The 22,617-nt window shown below is 33.8% G+C and overlaps 1 protein-coding gene across 7 annotated transcripts; it reads right to left on the reverse strand.

Moving 5' to 3' along the window:
• Nucleotides 1–1,381: 1,381 nt before the first annotated feature.
• Nucleotides 1,382–8,880, reverse strand: LOC149191998 (putative transcription factor KAN3). 7 transcript variants are annotated; one of them, XR_016254861.1, is made up of 5 exons: nt 7,818–8,880; nt 7,381–7,457; nt 6,493–6,538; nt 6,205–6,374; nt 1,382–1,713 (listed from the first exon to the last, which is right to left on the reverse strand). XR_016254861.1 is itself a non-coding variant. In XM_089406292.1 (4 exons), the coding sequence occupies exons 1-4, from the start codon at nt 8,686–8,688 to the stop codon at nt 6,328–6,330; spliced, it is 1,041 nt and encodes a 346-aa protein (XP_089262418.1). In that variant the 5' UTR covers nt 8,689–8,880; the 3' UTR covers nt 5,540–6,327. The 7 variants fall into 7 exon arrangements, 1 of the variants encoding a protein (XP_089262418.1); XR_016254859.1 differs by lacking the exon at nt 1,382–1,713 and adding an exon at nt 5,540–5,810; XR_016254860.1 differs by lacking the exon at nt 1,382–1,713 and adding an exon at nt 5,540–5,827.
• Between the last annotated feature and the right edge of the window lie 13,737 nt (nt 8,881–22,617).

The following is a 22,617-nucleotide window of genomic DNA, read 5'->3' on the forward strand; positions in this document are numbered from 1 at the left end:
GTTGCAAAGATATGAAAAGACGAATGCCATTTTGCGCCACGTGGACCCTGCACGGTTCGACATCACAACCTGCAAGAACGTAACAATCTTCACCTCGCCATACCTCGAACTGTTCCCTGTCGTCGGTTCCTCGGCTCTTCCCTGCCACGTGCTTTGCCACATTGCAGCGCAAAAGTTTTCGTACAAATATGTGGTGAACAAGACGTCTAATGATTGAATCCCATCCCTAGCCTTTGGCCACTCCATCTTCGTCATTGGCCACTCCATCATCACATTCTCAATATAATTCCCTTCATTTCTGCATGGGATTAGAAGTTGAAGATAAAGTATATGTTATTGTTCGATTCTGGTAAGATAACAGGGGATTTTTTGAATGCATACATGTAGAAAATTGTATGCATTACTATCATCAAGAAACCATGTTTGTGCAACAACATGAACTTCCATAAAATAATAGTCCTTTAGAGTGATTATTCAATTTTTATCATTATTTTTTTGCTCTTGTTTTTCAGTGCATTAAACCCATCATCTGTATTATTTTTTCAACATCATCTTAGACTTAGCAACTATTTCCCTTTGAAGTGCCACATACTCATTTCATTATGCTTTCCATGTTTTTTATTCTAAAAAATAACTTCCTCATTTAGACATTCATTTTTATGTTATTTGAAGCCACAAGTAACATTATTTTAAATTATTAACATGCCAAGTTATTCCTCGAAATTGGTTTTTCATTGCACTAACCCTATCATCCGTGTTCCTTTTCTCCAACAAATAAATCATCACAGGCTGAGCAACTATTTCCCTCTGAAGTACCACATTCTCATTTCCTTTTTCTTACCATGCCTTCCATGTTTTTCTACTCTCACCGATAACTTCCTTCCTCATTTAAACATTCTCTTTCTTGTTGTTTGAAGCCACTATTAACATTATTTCAAGCGATTAACATGCGAAGTGAAAACTTAAGTAGTCTAACAAACATAATTGCAAACACATTATAAAAAATTATTTCAAAGTGAAATCCAGGGATCAAATCTGTAAAAGGTTTGGAAAACTAAAAATCATAAAAATAGAGAAAATATTGAAAAAATTGGGCAAACATAAACTGCGTTTAAACCCACTAGACATTCAGAGTGAAACCCAATAAGTTTTTAAGAAAATTGCCCATATAAATGTTCAAGCACACAAAAGGTTTAAACCCACTGGACAAAATTTTATAAGATGGAAGAAAATTCTATATAATGTCTTTGAGGTAAATTTGAAAACAGATGAAATTGCAATGGCTAGACTAAGTGGTATATGAAATAAATTCCCCGCAATCGCTAGATTAGGTGGTATATAAAATAAATTCCCCACGAGATGTTATCGTTCTGATTAAATTTCTTAAAATAAAGAAGATGCCAAGAAAAGAAATCCTATGAATCCAAGGAAAAAGGTTTGACAAGCTACTGTACTGATTACAAGAGTGATTATCCAATAGACAAATGAGTCGCGCCTGAAATGGTGGCATTCTTGTTGGAGGTGTCCAAATTATTCGTTGATAATCAGTCCCACCATAGCTATTATTAGCATAAACGACTGTGACATGGCAGTAACGATGATATTTTCTTCTGTGGCGATCTCTCGAAATGCTCTGTCAACCAGTGGCAAAGAACACCCAAAATGAAGTGGCCTCTGCTTATTCTTCCTCCTCTCTCGCCACTGGACCAGAGTCTAAATAGAACAACACGAACGAGAAGAAGGATGATTAAATTCAAAGGATAATATGTTATCCCGTGTGCAAGTAAAAAATAAGAAACCAACTTACTGCAAAACATGGCACCCAAACAATTATTTTAATTTTTGTTACTCCTTCCAAAGGGTTATTTTAATTTATGTTTGTTGGTAGGGTCGTTGTGTCCATCTAAACTATTATTTTAGTTTTTGTTTTGTTCATTCCGATTTCCCCTTCTAGACTGTTAACGTTTTGTTTTGTTCATTCTGATTTCCCCTTCTATACTGTTAAAGTTTAGTATTTTTCAAGTGAGTGGGGGTTGGCGTTCAATTCAAGATGACGGGCAAGATCGAGAATCACTGTTAATGGGTCCCATAAACTATGTAAAATGACCATTAATTTATTAAACTAAGTTTTAGAATTTATTATTAATTTATTTTTGTAATTTATAGATATATAAAATAAGAAAATTGATTATAAAGTAAACCTAAGGAAAATAAAGTAGCCACTATTTTATTAAAATATTTTTAAACTTATTCTTAATTTATCTATAAATTTATAAATTATACTTGGTTATAGGTTAGAATTACTCATATAAATATATCCAAAACTTAATGATGATGATAATTATTAAGGTGAGACCAATGAGGTCTATTAGACCTTAAGAAAGAAAGATATTAATTGGAACTTTTTAATATTTACTCCGTAAGGCATTCCCCTTTAAGAATAACTCCCCTAGCTGCCATCATGTCTCATTGTGCATCATCGATTTGTGTGTTATACGATTAAAATAATTTTCATTGTTGGATCATATTGGCGGTAAAGATCCAAAAATAACTATTTGGAACTACCGAACAATGATATCCGATTTTGGATCTCATATTTCCTTTAATTCATATATCAAAATCTCTATTTTTGAACACTTTGTGTGCCCAAAAAACTTCAAGGGATTATTTGTCAGAAAATATGGAACAAGCACACATTTATAGAGATTTATTTATGTTGATCTTGCAAGCAACGCATGAAAATGGGGACAATGCCTCTGGATTCCAAGCATTAGCATTCACCTGCAAAACAAATCCACAAGGAATATGTTCTAGTGGCAACAAGTTCCTTAACATCCTTTTTGTTTAGAATTCATTACTTGCTAGTTGCTTACCTTTCTTAACATCCCTATTTTTTTAGAATTCATTATTTACTAGTTGTTTAACTTTCTGTCGCTGCATGCAGCCAGAGTTTAAGGATGGAATAGAAATATTTTACGTAATAAGTCATTTGTAAAACATTTGTCATTAATTTTACATTTCAACCATTTCTTATTTTGCAGTGGAACGTATGAGTAGTAATTTGATGGCATGACCATTTCCAAATACTTTGTGTACCCAAAGAAAAATCTGGATTAGCAGTAGAGACAAACACATCAATCCTTGGAAGATCAAATCTCCCCCTTGGTTTTTGAGGGCTTGGATGCTCAAATCTCTCCTTGAGAAGATTCAAATGACTCATTCTATTTGCATGATAGAGCTTTGGGATTTGGTCCAAAACCCATGATAAAGCAAACTATATCCCACATACCACTAATAATCACCATAACGACATTTCATCATTATTGGGATGGTGAATCCACCATATGAGGAAGAAACAAAGTGCTACAAGACATATTAGCATCAACAATCACAATAGCTTGATTTTTATCTCTCTTCTTCCATGCCCTTCGTTCTATCCATTTTCTCAAGTGAGATAATTTGTTGCAGGAATCTAATTTGTATCTTTTCTCAACTATTTTCATTTCTTAACTACAACACTGATTTTATTTGGAAATCACAACTCATTCTCATTTAGTTCATTTGGCTCGTTTCTTAGGTAAGAATTTTGCAAAAATCCATGGAAATTTAAATCATTGACTCATTATTTTAATTGCTTTGCTACAATCCATTAATATGGCATTATAACACTACTTGAGAGCCGATAGATTAGCAGTATGTGATTGGTAGGGAAGATTTAATGAAGCCATGGATTGTGGAAATTTTTATGCTAATTTTGAATGCATATATTTCTAAAATTGATGGTGATGTTTCTTGTAATATATTGGTGTTTGGATTAGTGTGCATTTTATCATAATGAGTTGGTATTCCTCATGGACAAGTTCCCTTGGCCCTCGTGCGGTAAGTGTTTTAGTTTATAGTTGCACATCTATATCTAAGTCAATTTATTGGTCCTTGAATCTCTGATAAACTTGGGGTGAGTAGTTCTTTAGCGTTTCAATATTCTTTCTTCACTATAATATGGTTGGTCACTTTAGGGAAATCAATGAAGAGCCTAATTACAATAATGTTTCTTCTTATTTTGTGTCTGTGAATCGTGCATCATACTTTTATTGTTAAATTACTTGGATTGCAGACATATGAGTAGAACTGTGCAGACAATGGAAGAATGTTGAATAATGTGTAAAATGCCCTACTTCCCAATGCAGAGAATTTACAACATATTTGTCTTCAAACTAGGGGAAACCATTACATTGGTCCATTTGATGCAGTGACAAATAATCGTAAATATCAGCGCCATGAAGCACCCTTTCATAAAGAGCTTCTTAGGCTCTACCTGTGCCTAATTTTTACTACACTCTTGAAAATATTGTATTTGAGGTTGCAAAGAAGAAAGGAGGATTACCTTGGTCCATTCACCATCCGACACACATACCTGGCTTCTCTCCTTGGAGCTTATGAATTTTTTAGGCACATTGTGTGTTTACATTTCCATTTGCAAACATGAGGGGTTGTCTTTCAAGTACCCAGGGAACAATATTTTGTGGGAACAATTTATCAATGCATCAGATGCAGAATTGATTGCCGAATAGGAAATTTGGTTTGCCAAAGATCCTTATCCAAAGAACCAGACCTTTAATTGTGCTAATGGAGACGTATATAAATGGAAATGCCTCTAGAGAATACTCGCAGAGACATTTGATCTGGAACCATTCCCATATGAGGGTGAAGGGTTCAGTGTGGCTGAGGCGATGAACAACAAAGGTTTGTTCTTGGATGCAATTGTTAATGAAAATAAGCTATTGGATTGAGCACTTGGGAAAGAAGTTGGACATGCCTCTATTTCGAGTAGTGATTGTATTACATTTAACATTAAGTTTTTTTTTCACTCAAATTCAACTATAGTTAGATCACATAACATATCACATCTTTTTTCATTTATGTTCTTCTTCCATATGCACTACAAACTTACACGAGGTTTCATTTGCAACAAGTGGTGCAAATGCTAGTGTATATATATATATATATATATATATATAGTCTAACTTATAAACGAAATAACCTTTTTCACTAAAATTCACCAAAATCTGCAATACAATTTCAAAAAATTTTATTGTTTAAAATACATTTCTAAATGCATAAATAAATTTAACGCCCCAAAAAACTGTTATTACACCAATTAAACAATTAAAATAAATAATAGTGAAAAAAGTTATTTAACGTATAAATTAAACTACACTTATATATAATTTAATTAATTTTTATAAATTAAATAATTATAATATAAGAAATACCAATGATGAGTATGTGTTTTGATACTGCACTGCGCAGTGTGGGAAAAGAATAATAATCATATATGACGATTTGATACTGCACTACTCCGTGCGGCAAAAAAATAATAATCATATATACCGAGTACAACCACCCACTTATTCTACTAGATTTATGTAATACATCTCAATGAACGGTGGTATCCCTAAAAATCCGCTAAGAGTCCATGAGAGTGCAGCGTCGAAATTGGTGGCATCACATAACCATTGCATTGAATAATGGGCTGGAATAAATGGAACGCGAGCGGCTTATATCTTATTACATAATTTCGAAACGAGGAGAACATACATTTTATTAAATTGTCCAGTGGGTGGAGACAGCCACTAACACATTTCAATAAATCACAGGATGAGGAGGCAGCAAAGTAGATGGCAGCCAGCCAGAAAAAGCAGAAAAAAAAAAAAAATGAATTCCTTTATTCGTCCGTAACCCTGGCGTCTCACGGCGATGTAGGTTTAGGTCGTACGGCGCTATCCCCATTGCTCCACTCACAGATGAGGCTGCTTGTAAACATGCACTAATAATAGAATGAACAAATTGGAAAGGTCTCCCACTGAAAATTTCCACAAAAAGCTACCATTCTCCCTCACTAATTTAGTGCTGTAAACCGCGTTGAGTCCGAAGTACAGTCATCATTCTACTATTCACATGAATGCAGCACTACACCAACCAATCAGACTTGCAAAGATGAAACGCTTTTAGAAAGCAGATGCAAACAAAGGAACTGCAACTTTTTCTTTTCAATAAAACTAACCAAACGGACAGTGATGGGCATAATCTTTCCATTCATAGATCTGCATATCGAATTATTAATTCGCCTTTTCACTACCACACAAATTCCAATCATCTTTCTGAAACTGTACTCGAGATGGAGAAGAAATTAGAAAATTGTACCTGAAATAGCATTTGTCATCGGAAGTTTGCTGAATAATTTCATAGACTGGTCGCTTTACAGGCTTGGTCGAACCAAGCTACTGTGGTCTGTCACAATACACTATCTCGTTCTCTGCAAAATCTTCAAAATTTTCCATCAACTGTTTCCGGCGCTTCTGATTCATAATGACCTGTAACGAATCATTCGGATTCGATATTGAGACATTAGGTCTGTGATTAAAACCAACACCAAAACTATGAAAGGAACAAGGACAGGAAAGTATGTCAATTTATATTTTTGATACATACCAGAGGGGCATACAGACTTGTCTATACCCTTCACAGTCCGATACATCTGCCAACACAGCAAACATTACAGCCTAATTAAATAAATATCTTTCGAAACAGAACATTGGATTTTACGTTGCCTTTTGATCACTCCAGGACATAAAATATCTAGAATAGGTTAAAAGTGTCCAGTCTTCGTTTCCTTTTCGCAATAATGAGAGCACGCACGAAGAAATTTAGAGAATAATTACAGCTGTACGGCTCCTGAATAAAAATCACCTCTATTGCATTGCAAACTCTGCTGAGGACTTTCCTGCAAGGCAGTTTGTGCTCTAGAAATTGCTTATTCAACATCTTTAATTTATTCATAGGGATGATTCGAACATTCGTTACAGAACAAGCAGGAAAGGAAACCCAGGGCCATAAATTTATAAATTTTAGAAACTTATTCTGTATTGGTTTATTTTTTTTATTTGATCTCTTAAATAATGAGTTATTTTTATTCAACTCACAAATAAATTTTTTTGGTGTATCTGTTATATGTTCTGGGTATATTTTCTTATAGAAATTATCCAGAATCTTTCCCACAAGAATTTGTTGAAATTACTGTAAACTCTCCAATATTAAAATACCTTATAAGTTTTTCACTATGTAAATCTATATATAATCAAAAACATATTTTAAAAAACAAAAAATCATATTTTTGACCCAACAAAAAAAAAATGTCTGGAGAAATTACAACCAACAAAACCAAAACATATAATAGTTAAACAAGGACAATTATACCTCATTGTGTGTGGTGTTTAATATTTACCCTAGACCAATATTCAAACACTGCAAACTTGTCATATTTATGATGTACCTGCAGGGCAACATCGTCAACATAGGAAAACACAAACAATGAATTACCTGTAAGTGGCTTTTTACATGTGTCAAAGTGAGGTCCTTCACATTCATGAGCTCCATAACTGATTTGGGAGTAGCCCCTGCCAAACAACACCAAAGCATTAGGAAATCCCCAAGTTTTCCTAGGTGAGTGAAATTCAAGCATAGAAGCCATGTCTCAGATACAAGCTTCCTGTTCAGCTACATCAATAAACAAAAGGAAGAGGAAGCTTTTGAGGAGGATTAAGCTATGACAGTAATTCTAGTTTTGAACCATTAAACAAATATCTGATACAATCACCTGGCCATCCTAGTGTGATTGAAATTTCAATGGAGAATTCATATTCATTTCTGTGACACTGCTCTATTCTAAGAGAAACTCTGTGTTCTATACGTACATAGAATCTACATGTAGTGATTATGGAAGAATGAAATATGATTAATGAGGAATTGATACATACTTTCATGTCCTCCCAACAGCTTTACAGCATGGACAAAATGTGCATGGAGTGTACTCGTCCACCGCATACGAGGGGCTCTCATGCTTCTTCTCTTCATCCCGAACCTTGCTTTTATACAACAACGAGAATCAGAGATTGTCACCGCCGACGGATTACAGCTACCAACTTCCTTGGGGTGACTGGAGATGCGTTGGAAATGATCCTCAGAATCACAAAAACTGTGGGGATGGTTTGGTGTCATCATTCTGTTCGTCAATATACCCTCATAGGGTCTACAGAAGGGGGCTTCTCTGGCTTTGTTATACCTCAGAAACTCATCAGAGAAACTGTAATCTTCTTTATTGACAGAGATTTCAAAACCATTCCCAGAGTATGAATGGACAAGATCAAGACTAGAGGCATCTTCTATTGCTTCTCTTGTTCCTCCTCCTCCTCCTGATAAACATGACATGATGAGTCTCGGATTTTCTTGGCCTCCTGATAACCTCATGAGTCCTTGAGCACATATATTTCTCTGACCGTGTCTGTCAACATCTGGCTTCTCAAAGGAATGAAATCCATTTATATTGATAGAATAGTGGTGATCTATGTATGATCCATTAGCTGGGCTCCTAGCCAATGACAGCTCAAGCAATGTATCGTCGTCTACTTGCCCTTTGCTTCCATTGCTAGATTTAGAGGAATACTCCTCTCTGAACCTGCTGTTGAATGAATCCAATTTGTGAACACCATTGTTTTGAAAGCTATCGGAAGGAGATAAAGCTGCCCTGGTGTTTGGAGGGCTGATGTTTAATGATAAATCAGGGATGGAAGAGGCCTCCATAGATTCAGACTCTATGCAGTTATAAATACTCCTAATATTATTGTGCATTCTCCACTCCACAAATCCCTGATATTGATGTTCGTCTCAGAGATTCTAGCAGTTGAGCAATCTTGAAGTTTGGATCTGCTCAGCGCTCATAATTTTGAGCAGATAGATCAGACCAAAGGGACACTGTATCTATACCAATTTATGATTTCAATGGGCGTGTTATGAAGTAGTCGACAGGGTAGAAACAATTATGATCACATGATGTATAGATGACAAAAAAAGAGGAAAAGATTGGTACGGAGGGAATCCATGACAGGAAATTGGTTGATGAGTGTTAATACTGCATTTGACAAAATGTCCCCAAAGTAGGTAGTATAGAGTCCTTGCAAGAATATTGCAGGTGTGAATGGTGGCCTCGTGCTGCTGAAGAAATATGAAAGATTCGAGATAATGATGTGAGAAGAACATTCACTTGTCACGGACATGGGACAAACAGCAAAATCCAGAAGCGCTTTTGAACCTAGAGGTAGAGTTTATATATATATTCAAAACTTATCATTAGTTATTAATGTATGTGTATAGATTTATTATTATAAAGGAAGTCAGGTTATCTAAAACGATTTGTTTGTGATAGGTAAAAGTGTACATTTTTATTCTGGTTTTAAATTAAAATTATAACAATTTATTTATTTTTAAATATTATTCAATATTATTAGTTTGGTATTGATTAATTTATAAATATTATTAGTTTAGCATTGATTAATTCAAATTTTAATGTTTAATTTACAAAATAATATTTATTTTTTTATATTATTAAAAAAACTATTTCAACATACTTATTTCAGATTTTCATTATCTAGTTTTTTATTATTAATTTTGTTAAACTAAAATTATAACAGCTTATTTAATTTTTAGATATTATTAGTTTAGCATTGATTAATTCAAGTTTTAATGTTTAATTTTCAAAATAATATTTATTTTTCTATATTATTAAAATAATTATTTCAATACACTATTTAGATTTTCATTGTTTTAGGGATATACATTTTCCTTAACTTTACCAATTTTTTATTAATTATAACTTAAATTCAAATTTGATATACCCAACAAATGATTGTGAGTTAATTTGGAGACACAAAACTTATTCATAATTTCTAACTTGAGTGGCAAGACTAAACTTCCGTAGAGAACTTCTTTAAAAAAAATCATTATATTGGAAATGATTTATTAATGGTTTGAAAAACAAACTTCCCAAAATGCCTTTGGATAGTTACATTATTTCCTCATATCTAAAAGAAAACAGTTTAGGCTTTATTTTAAAATAAAAAAACATTTAGACATTTCAATTGCAATATTTCAATTTAGAGCGCATCTAAATTTAATTTTATACCTAAAATTGAATATTTACGTAAATTACACTTTAACTCTTTATCCACAACATTTTCACAAATATATATATATATATATATATGAAAGTGGGAACCAATTCTATAGAAGTAAACTATCTCATAAGTGTTGAAGATAATGGAGAATATCCTAGAATAGGTAGAAGTGGTTCATGTAACCTCAGGATAGGAATTAGTTTCTATTTCTTAGGATGTTGTTCTAACTTCCCTAAAACCATGTTTTCTATTTAATGTGTAATGTACATGAACAATGGAGAGCGTTCTACAGAGCCAGACTCTCCTGGTTTAGACTCTCTTTCGTAGAGCTGACCAGTGGGTTTTATTTTTATTAATACAAACATTACCATTTTTATCATGGTATCAAAGCGTCAGGGCTGAGGAACCTGTACGTTGGCTGGTGGGTGGTTCTTTGAACCGAGATCATCGCAGTTGTAAGGTGGATAATTGCGACGATTCTGAAATCGTCACTGGTTTTGAGTGTACCTCTGCGACGAGTGCACTGTAGCTCCTTCGCACATATTTTCTAACTTTTTTGTCGCAAGAAAGACGTGTACAGCTGCGACGACATCGCAGAAACGACAAGAACTTCTGCGATGATCATGGAAGCCAATAACAAGGTTGTAGCTGCGAGGGGAAGCCAAGAACAAGGTTGTCGCTGTCAGAGAAGCTGCGTGGAGAAGCCAATAACAAGGTTGTAGCTGACAACAGAAGGTTGTCTGGAGGCTGAGAAGGAAGCCACAGTGATCTACGCATGTGCTGTGAGATCAAACAACATTGAAGAACAGTGATCTGTCTCTGTCACAGATCTGGGGTAAATTTAACATCTTTTACTTGTCGAATTTTTTTTTCTAAATCGCCAAGATGAACAACAATATTTTGAAGCATGCATGAACGAACATAACAAGCTCGATGGTTCCAATTATGCAAATTGGAAGTTCAAGATGCAGTCTCTGCTAGAAGCGCAGAGTGCTTAGACGATTGTGAATGGGGATGAGTCGAGGCTCGCGGTTGGATCAACATCTGTCCCAGATTAGGAGAAACAAGAAAGTAGAGCAAGGACAATGTTAAATATGTCAGTGAAAGACTACATTATACCGCACATCAGAGAAGGTAAGTCAGCTAATGAGATCTGGGGAATTCTGAAGGAACTATACGAAATCAGGAATTCAAATCATCTTCTGTTTCTTCAAAGTAAGATCATATCCATGAAGATGGAGAATGAAACAATTGCTTCATTCGTAGCAAGGATTAAAGATCTGAAAACCAAATTATCAGACATTGGTCATACAATGGACGATACAGATCTTGTAACCATTACAATGAATGGTGTCACTGATGACTATCAAATGTTCATCACTAGGATAAATGTCAGAGAAAAGATCTCGCATTTTGAAGAGCTGACAGGTATACTGATGCAGGAAGAAGAGAGGAGATCGACTCTGAAACCCCAGAGTGTCGATCTTGCATTGATGGTGAGGAAGAACTTCTACAAAGGGAAAGGGAGTCCACAACAGCAAAACGGAGCAAGTTCACAGAAACAACCAAATCTGACCCAAGGTATGCATCCGAATAAAAACTAAGCAGAAACTAAATGTTTTTATTGCGGAAAATTGGGTCATATTGCCACGGAGTGTAGGAAAAAGAAATATCATGAAGAACAACAAAAGCCGAAATGACATGCAGGTCATCTCGCAAATGGTGATCAAGTGCATAATTTAAGATTGTTCATGACAGATCGTGATTAAAATGTTGATGCAAACATCTAGTATGTAGATTTAGGAGCATCAACACACATGACAGGGAATAAGAATTGGCTGGAGGATTTTAAAGAAATCAACGAAGGCGCACAGATTTACCTAGGTGATGACAGAAGTCATCAAATCAAAGGATGTGGGAAAGTTTCTGTCGTTCTACCTGATGGTAATATCAAACAAATTTATAATGTAATGTATGTGCCTGGCATAACAAAGAACTTGATTTTTGTATCTATGATTGTAGATCAAGATTTGAAAATTGAATTTTTAAAATCTAACTGCTACATTAAAGATCTGCTAGATGGCATGAAGACAATTTCTACAAGGATCCGAACAGGAGGTCTGTACAAGTTGGATGTGAGACCTGCACCGGTTCGAGCATTGATAGTACGAGCTTGAATACAGAAGAGCTTTGGCATCAGAGATTCGGCCACATCAACTACAATGATTTGTTGTTATTACAAAGGAAGGAAATGGTAAGAGATCTTTCTATGCTAAAACAAGTACATAATGATTGTGATGTCTGTACTTTAGGAAAAATGCATAGAGAAGAATTCCCTGTTAGAGTAGAAAAGAAATAGAGGGATATACTGGAGTTAGTGCACACAGACCTTTGTGGTCCCATGTAGACAAAATCATTAAGAGGTGCACTGTATTTCCTACTGTTCATTGATGACTGTACGAAGTTTTCTTGGGTGTATTTCTTAAGTAAGAAGAGTCATACTTTCAAATACTTTAAGCAGTTTAAAAATATGATTGAAAGACAAACATGGAAACAGATAAGAATTCTCTGTTATGATCAAGGGGGAGAATACAGGAAAGATGAGCTTATCAGATAGGGTAAAGATCATGGAATTTTGCAGCAGTTCACAGTACCCCATACTCCACAACAAAATGGAGTGACCGAAAGAAAGAACAGAACACTGGTGGAATGTGCTAGAAGTATGCTGAAAGGTAAGAATCTGTCGAAGGGTTTTTGCGCTGAAGCAGTGAATACTGCAGTTTATTTGAAAAATAGGAGTCCTACAAGAAGTCTTGAGTCTAAAACTCCTTTTGAAGCGTTATATGGATATAAGTCTGCAGTAAAACACTTAAGAATATTTGGATGTAAAGCATTTGCCCACATACCAAAGGAAGATAGAAGAAAATTAGACTCTATAGGGTATTGTTCGTCATATAAAGCATACAGATTATTTATTCCCTTTACTCACAAGATCTTTGTTAGTAGAGATGTTAAATTCCATGAGCAGGATAATGAAGAACCTGATGAGCACTATGATCGATGTGACATTCCGTACTTTGAGGAAGAAGAAGCAGAGAACAATCAAGGTCAGCAGCAGACAAAGGCAGAGGATGAACAGCAACAACACCAACAACAACAGCAACAGCAACAACAGGAAGGAAAAGTAACTAATGATCAAATAAGGTTTGAAATCACTACCCCACCACTCAGGAGATCAGGTAAGAAAGCTCAAATGCTTGCAAGATATAGGGAAAATGCTTTTATAACTAGTATGATGAATGTGGTTGAACCGTCTAGTTATAAAGAAGCAAATGAAAGTAGTGAATGGAAAACAACCATGGAACAGGGATTAGCTAAATTGAATACCATCATGATGTTAATCGCTTTAGCTACTAAGAAACATTGGATGATGCACCAACTAGATGTAAAGTCTGCATTTTTAATGGAGAACTGAAAGAAGAGATTTATCTAGAGCAACAATGTGTAATGTACATGAACAATGTAGAGCGTTCTGCAAAGTTAGACACTCGTGGTTCAGATTCTCTTTTGTAGAACTGACCAGCGTGTTTTATTTTTATTAATACAAACATTAACATTTTTATCTATAAGTGTCAAAACTAATTGAATTTTGCATAATCTGAAAAATAAGAACAACATCTTACTGGTGAGAAAAAAATTAAACTCAAAATTAAAACTATCCCAAAAATTAAAACTCAAAATTAAAACTATATCCCAACCTAATTTAAATTTATATTAATACATTTTAAACAAATTTCTACTACACATTCCATAAATATTTGATATAAATATAATTTGAATTTGAACAAATACTTACTGCACATTACATGAATATTATTTGAATTTGTTTTCTGCAACACGAGCAAGATGCCAGAGTGATTTGGTAGCTCTCCAACGAGCAAGATGCCAGAGTGATTTGGTAGCTCTTCAACATGCTCCTAAATCTATAGTGTTGTGATATAGGTATATTTTGTATTAAGGACTATATTTCTCTGTAGTCATGTGGTTGATTCATTTTTGGGTTGGCTCAGTATGAAATAAGAACATAACTTTATCTATATTTTATTTCAATCCGTAATTATGGTATTGAGATAAAGATCACAAAAAGGAAACAAGGTTCATTCAGTACCGTCCTGCCACTGTCATTCAATCTACCTAAAATCTAACCTACTTAGGTGAACTTCCCCTCTCCATTAACTCTGGTTTTATTCCCTACTGTACAATCTTCCTCTAACAGCACTGCGATTCTCTTCTGCTTAAAACGACGACAAAGTAGCTGTAAGCAAATACTAATATATTGGTTTGGTTTATATGTTTTGCAGACCGCGGCAGTAGTTGGGATTGGATGTTTTTCTGCTGCTGCAGCAGGATATTATTGAAGGGGCAGTCCAACTGTTTATGTTTATGTTTTTGTTTTTTCGACTGAAATCTAATTATACAATTTTTTTTTTTTATGTTACACGCCCTTAGAGGTGGGAAACCTGTTTGAATGATTTCCGTGCTCTTTGGAGTTTTGAAATTGTATGGAAAAGTTTTTTTTTCAGCCGGAAAAGTTGGGGAAAGTTCCGGGAGCTTTAAATACTGTTTTTTTTGGAGTTCCTGCATTCCCTGGGGTTGGGGACTACAAAGTCTGTAGAGAAATATGCTGAATTGACCACAAAACATGAGTCTATGTTGAAACCTTCGCAAAAAGAAAGGCCAAAGATATCCTTAACACCGATATCCTTAATTGAGAAACAGGAGCAATCTCTTGATAGGTTAAGGAAGCATGTGGCACCTCCATGTAAGTATGATATCTGGGATGTCATGTTGATGAGTATTTCTTTTGCTGTTTATGTATATATACCACATAAGATTGTGTGTGCATATTGTATGTGGTAGTGAATGCTTAAATATTAGAGTTGCTGTACTTTTTCTCTTAAGAATAACTAAATAAACATATGTAAAACTGTTCCTTTGTATTTTTAAACTAGGTTGTTTCAAACACTGACCATGTGTCATAGAACTGATAATGAACTTGACATTTTAATATTTTATATATAAAAGAGAGAGACTTAGAGACCGAGACACCCATAGAATATATTTATATATAAAAAAGATGATATAATATATATTTATATATTTAAATTGATTTTAATATTTGAATATTTTGATTCAATATTAATTTTTATTATTATATAAATTATAAAAAAATAAATAAAAATTATTATATAATATTACGGCTTTTTATTAGCCGTTGTTCCCTGTAAAACTTATAGCCATCTTTGACACCAATAATCAAGGCAATAATCAAGTTCCAAACGTTCCCACGTTCTAGTGTTATCTATCAAGAGATTCAAGGTTCAAATCTTGCTAATTTGAAAAGTAAAAATATGTTATGTAGTAAAACATTTATGGTTCAAATTCTTGAATTCCCAATTCCTCTAATTACACCCCAAAAAGATAATTTTGTTTATAAATTTTGAGCCAAAAAATAAAAATATAAACATAATATAACTAATAAACACTTCACTTTAGTTTAATCTGTAAAATTTAAATGCCAAAAAAATTTAAAAAATACATTTATATATTCAAAAATATATATTTAAAAAAAAATCACAATAATTTCTATATATAATACTGTAACATTTATACTTACCCTTCAATTCAATTTCATTTTTTATTCGTCCGACTCCAGTGTCCTACAGCGTAAATTCTCTGTGGTGGGACCTGGAAACCAGTTAAGGCAATTAAAGTCAATAAATTTGATCCCCGATATGACTGCCCTTTAATATTGTCGTGCGTCCTGCACCTAAAAGCAAACACCAAAACCAAGGGATTCGTCACGTTAACCGTGGGTCAAACTTAACGGGAGAAAAGGTGGTATTAATTAATTTATTTGATTTCACGTGGCATAGGACTGTCACCACTCTCCATGGCGACTGGCCATTTACTGCAGCAAAAACGGACCAATTGATTCCATTTTGTGAAAATCCAATCAGCATTTGAGTAACCTACCTTTCTTAACATTATTGCACAATTATGAATGACTGCCTTTACTCGCTAATTGATATTCACCGCTGTAGATGTTTGTGTTCAACATCATCATTCTCTATGTTTACATTTGTCAGTTTTCCATCCGCGATCTCCCTACCAATCTGTGGGTAACGTGTTATCAAGGGAACCTGTGCGAAGGTTAATCGGTAATTTTGTCATTGTAATTGTATGTTACGGGGTACAAATTTGATGAATTCTTACCCATGTAAATTTTTATTTGGAATTGTTTTTATGATGTTTTAAATTTATTTTTTTCATTATTAGATCAATATATGGCCTCCTGCTATTAGGTTTAATGATTTTGTTATTGTTAACTTGATAATAATTAGAGATCACATAATTCATTTTTTTTGGTGTGGTTCATCGTCAGGTTGTTGACGATGAACCAATTTGGTTCGAATCGACAAATGTCATGTGATTTTCGTCGAAAAATCTTTCATTGATTTTGTTTTGTTAACTTGATAATATTGAGATTAATTCATTTTTTCCTTTTTTGGTGGGTCATGATTTGAATTTGGATCGAAGTCATTAAGTCTAAAAGGTTTAGTGATGTTTTTGTTAACTTGATAATATTGGATTAATTTACTTTCTTCTTTTTTCGGTTGATCATGATTTGAATGTAGATTGAAGTAAGACTGATGTGAGAAATTATTAGTTTTTATTTCATGTAAGGTAAGTTATAATGTTAAATTTAAAAAAATATATATTTATTTATCAATATATTTAAATGAATCTAGATTTACTTAAATTTTTTATTTACCTAGTACTAAGAGGGATCAAATCTTTTTTAACTTTCAAAAAAATTTGTATCTCAAAATATTTGATTTTTCTTTGGTAGGTGAGTAGTTAAGATGGATGTGGATAATTATTCATTATTAATTTTATCTTAATTTTATTTTTATTTAATTCGATCTAGTCAAAATGTTTCCAAGAAATTACATTACATTACAACATATGTTTCCAAAAAATTACATTACATTACAACATCTCTACGATATTGGGTTGTACAACACCTCTCTCAGGCCAAAAACCATTTTTCAAACATTTGATTGAAGGACAACTTGAAGGTCTTATTGTAACCTTTGCATGAGCCTAGATCCATCTTAACTTGGATCTACCAAGAGCCTAAAGGGATCAAATCTCTTAAGATACAAACCTCTTTTAAAGTGAAAAGAAATTTGATCCCTCTCCGTTCTTTGTAGATCCTAAGTTAAGATGGATTCAAGTATATATATATATATATATATATATATATAGACTTAGTCAAAATATTTACATAACATTACATTACATTACAACATATATACCATACTGGTTGGAGAGCACAATAAGACAATGCCATGTGGGTCCTCACAAATTTATTGCTATAATTCTTTGATGCAATTGCAATATTCATGGCATGATTTTTAGATATTTGTGCACTAATTTTCTAAGGTTAAGTTTTTAAAACCACTCAAAGTTAAAATTGTTGAAAATAACTCATATTCGAGTAAATAACATAATACCATTCGTTATTGTCCACACAAATATTTTAAGGTGTAGTTTAACTTATAGATGAAATGGCCTTTTTCACAACCATTTTTCTCGTTAATTTTAATCAAAATCTGGTAGAGAATTTTAAAAACTTCATTTTAAGTTGTTTAATTTGTAGAATTCAAGTGCCCCAAGGGTCTTTCATAGTGTTGAATCCATTTATGCATTCAAAAATGCATTTTAAACAACAAAAATTCACATTCTTTCTTAATCTGTATAATTCGAGTGCCCCGCGTTATTTCTTGACTACACCTTATTTTAAACAAGTGCATGAATAAAAAATGGATAGGAATAAGATGTAAATAAATATACTTACCAAGAGTTATTAAACACCATTATTTGTGTTTTTTATCGCTTTAATAATTAGGAGTAAGATTCACTATTGATTACTACCTACCAAAACTTTTGCAACTCCTTTGACTTCTCCAACTTGAATGGCAAGGACTAACTCTCCACGATCTAAATGCCTGAGGGTTTTTCAGGGTGCTAAAAAAACAGAGGTTAAAGAACAATTCATGGTGCTCAAAAATAGAGTTTAAATAACAAAAACTCAAGATTTGAACAAAAATTGTTTAGCAGGATTCTGTCCAAAAATTCCAAAAGCTATAATAGTTAGACAATGCCCTAAGTTGCACCATAGTTTATCTGTAGTAAGTTTTGGGTGTTTTATAGGCATATTTTCAGTGGAATTTGGCGAGAATCTAGTAAGGATTCACTTGAATCACAATATTAAGTTGTGAAGTAGATTTTTCCGAGAATATTGTAGGGATCCACTCGAATCACAATATTGAGTTGTCAACTCTCCACAATTGGAGTGCCCTAGGAGTTTTTCACGGAGTTTTTGAGGGCATTGAATCCATATATGTAGTCAAAAACATATTTTAAGGATCAAGATTTCATCAAAAATTATTTCACCATATTTCAACCAAAAACTCCATAATGCATAATAGTTAGACAATGCCCTCCATTGTTATGTAGTGTATCTGTTATATGTTTTGGAGGTTTTCTTAGCAAATTTTTCGGTAAAATTTTCTAAGAATCCAATAGGAATTTGCTAGAATCACAAGATTGAGTAATGAATATCCACAATCCAAGTGCCCCAAGATTTTTTTAAGGTATTGAATCCATATATGCAATTAAAAATAGATTTAAGAAAACAAAATATCGAGATTTCACCCAAAATTGTTTCATCGGATTCTAATAGTTAGAAAACTATGTTTCATCGTAGTCTATCTATTATAATTTTGGGAGGATTTTTGGGCACTTAAACTCTCCACAATCCAAGTGCCCTAAGTGCTTTTGAGAGTGTTGAATCCATATTTACAGTCAAAAACACATTTTAGACAACAAAAGATCAAGATTTCATCAAAATTGTTTCGATGGATTCTAGCCAAAAACTCCAAAATGTATAATAGTTAGACAATTCCCTAAGCTACCCTATAGAACTTCTTATTATAGTGATTTTGTCACATTGTCGTAAAGATAATATAGAATCTATTATTCTGCGTTCCAATCTTTGCTAAGTTTTCAATATTGTTAGAGCATATAACTCCTAGTGAATTATTGGTCATATTGTTTAGAGTTCTAGTCTCTATGGGGATGCGTGTGTTCCTGTTAGTTAGACCAAGTTGATTTAAGAGATTATCTCCAACTAGTTAAATTCATAGATTGATGTGCGGTTGAGATATTTTCTCAACTAAGAGATTCTATATCCAAAATAGTTATTTTATCTTGAAACAAAATTCATTCTATTCATAATTATACCATTAACAATTATAACATTATTTGGTTAATAAATAGTTCTTAGCAATGGTGTTTCCAGAAGACCATGTTGCATTGCACATAAAGTTAATAGTAGGAAGTTAACAACAACTAAGTGTCAGTTTCAATAATGTGATGGACTTGTGGAAACAAGTTTTGAAAGGTCAACTTTACATTTACGAGAAGCAGGGAATTTGAATTTTTTGGAACAAAAATTTTAAAAGGCGTGGGAGTTTTTGGCCCTTTTTGGAGCTTGAAGGTAAATTAATCAAGTTTTATTTATAAAACTTAATTTAATTTTTTATGACAAATATTTTGAAACCTATGGAACAATTTTGACATTATCGGAACATTATTGGAGAGATAAGTTTATTGGAGAAATAGTTGAAATATGTTTATTTTATAAGGGAGACAAAACAAAATTTTGAAGTTAAGGAAAATGTTTTTCAGAGTTAATTGTATGTTGAGGTGTGTCGTAGTGTTGTATCACAGGTTTGTTTTCTGTACTTGAAGGTTTGTCCTTCATATCTTCTTATTTTCCATTAGCATTGTACTGGCGACTATCCATTTTTCACTTGTTGAATTTTGCATTGTAAATGAGGGTGCATTTTTGGTTGAACCCGACACCCAATTATTGTTTGTATTGGATGCATTTTTGGTGGTAGCCGACACCCCTTTATAAAGTTGATTGCTGGAGAGAATGGCTAAACTCGATAATTTGTTACAATTATTAAACAATTTAATATCATCTACTATTCATAATTGTGTCCAAGTCAGCAAGGACACACTCTTTGACATCCAATCAAGTTTTAAAAATGCTAAAAACAAAATTGAATTCTTGGAGCTAGAGTCCTAGTTTCAACAAGATGAACTACAAAACAAGAATTTTGAACCCGTTCTTTTTCAGAACAACAGTTTGTTTGAGCCTGATCATCAATCAGAGAATGATCAGAGTAATGAAATGGTTCCAGAAGAAAATTTGGGTGCAGTGGAAAGTTGTGTTTAGCCAAATTATGTGAGAGTCATTTGCATACATATGTGAAGCCTATCGTCACCGAAACTTTTATAAGAACATAGGAATAGATTACACACAATAAACATAGAACTGGTTTAGGTGATAACAAGGATATTCAGGATGTATCTTTTCACATTTCAGATTTTGCCAAACCTATACAATTCTGAATTGTTGGATTTCTGGATGGTGCTGTTCCAAAACAAGTTGATAGATGCCAACAATGTAACAGAGTTGGACATGTGAAATATCGGTGTTTTTATCTTCACCTGTGTGAGAATTGTCGAAAATGAAATCATCATACAAATAGATGTTCCAAAAATAAAAATACTACAAGAGAGAAGCTAAATCTTGGATGGATTGCTTCTTGGGATTGGACGAAAACAACCAAGAAGTATTACAGTTCATATGGAAGAATATGTTCGAGAGTGATGACCAGCCTTGCAGTGATGAAGAGTACTTCTCACCCTGTATCTGACAAGGGGGGAATTATTGATGGTTTTCTACAGGTTCGAGTTCGAGATATCAAGCGAGCCTGAGTCAGAGTTGGAGTTGATTGAGCACTTCCATATTTGGATTTGTTCGAGGAACTATTGTAATAGTTATAGAGTTTGTGGTCACCTTAAAACCAAATTTTTGGTTGTTCTGAGAACTGCTCTAAAGGTTCCAGGGTTGGTGTTGGTTGAGACCTTGAGTTCTCCCATATTGCTTTGTGGTCATCCTTAAAAACCATTTTTGAGAGACATACAACACTTGGCTGAGATGCATTTCTACATTTTGAGCTCTCCTTCTTGGAATTTGGTACATCCCTTCAGATTAAGGGGGGGATGTTGAATAAGTAATCCTTAGGGTTAATGATAGGGTTAGTTTGGGTAGTTATTGGAGTCTAAGAAGACTCGAGAACTAATTCAATTGTTTCCTATATGTATTTATGTGTACAACATGTACATAATTCTTTGAGATTAATTAATATATATTTGATTTAGTTTCCAATCAAGTGTTTTTTATATTAAGAAGGTCGATGCCATATGATATAGGCATCCTGCATGAGGAGTGTAGAACTCATTTTGTAGAATGCCCTCATATGAATATTTGATGAATGAGTTGCTGAAGAGAAAGTAATACGTGAGAAAAGCCATGAAAATCATGTAGGCCATCATAAAATTGGACACTTCACTAGGGAGTGATATGGATTGGCCTCGACAATCCGTGATCAACGTGCATCATGCAAATACCATGTGCGGTGGTCACTGGCTAAGCTGAATCAAGAATAATGGTCATTGGATAGAAATGATGAGCAACATTAGAAGAAATAAACCCCGCTTTCACATTATTTCAAGATGATAAGATCTCGACAATATTACTCGATCTGCAAGCCATTGGTGTGGGATACAAAGTGCTAAAGAGTGTTTCCATGTGAAAAGTGACACTGCTTTTGTTGGCATTATGATACAGGTGTTGTCCTTGATGGCAACTCACATAGATGACAGTTCATAGTGCAACAAGTTAACAAGAAAGGATTACAGATCAGACTCCAGAGATTGAAGAAAGAGAAGTATACGTTGGTTCATTTTGTCTAAGTATTGTATACACACAGGTTAACGGAATAAAAGGCGTGTATACGTATACATACACTTTCACAGAAGGAAAAGAGCGTACATGTTGGAAAACCAAGGTTTTGGTCCGAGGTATTTGGTCCAAGGTATTTTGGGTCCAAGGTATTTGGTCTGACGTATTGACCCTAGGTATTTGGTCCAAGGTATTGGTCCTAAGTGGTTTTGGTCCAAGGTATTGACAAAGGGCCTAAAGCTATATGAGGAGAAGATCATAAGGCCAAGTGTGCAAGTAATGAATATCTTATGAAGAGTGAGATCAAAAGCAAATATGCATGTTATGGGTTTATGGTGCTTTGCTTGATCTGAACTAAGGATGAAGCTTAGCGGTTGATGGGGGATGAGATCTAATGATGGATCAAGATCATGAGACCTAAAATGAATTATTATTATATGGTTTGATCATGGATAGTCTAGATATGAATGCTAACACATGATTTACACTGTAAATGTTTTGATCTAGGTATGACTGAAGTCTGGAATAGTTGTGATGTTTTAAGTTAGCATTTGCAGATATGTACGCTAGTTCGCTTTGGTAAAAGCACGTATACATGCTGGTTTGGCACATCTAAGTAGCGTATACATTATGAAATATGATGTCTGAAGTTGCAGT

The sequence above is a fragment of the Pinus tabuliformis genome, chromosome 2_2 (genome assembly GCF_031772625.1).
Source record: "Pinus tabuliformis cultivar Carrire ecotype Pingquan chromosome 2_2, CPIR1, whole genome shotgun sequence".
Taxonomy (NCBI): Eukaryota; Viridiplantae; Streptophyta; class Pinopsida; order Pinales; family Pinaceae; genus Pinus; species Pinus tabuliformis.

Coding starts and splice junctions, on each gene's coding strand:
- LOC149191998 (XM_089406292.1), bottom strand. CDS start 8,688: ATGCACAATAATATTAGGAGTATTTATAACTGCATAGAGTCTGAATCT. Junction 6,539..7,380: donor ATGTAAAAAGCCACTTACAG/GTAATTCATTGT, acceptor CTGTGTTGGCAG/ATGTATCGGACTGTGAAGGG. Junction 6,375..6,492: donor CAAGTCTGTATGCCCCTCTG/GTATGTATCAAA, acceptor GATTCGTTACAG/GTCATTATGAATCAGAAGCG.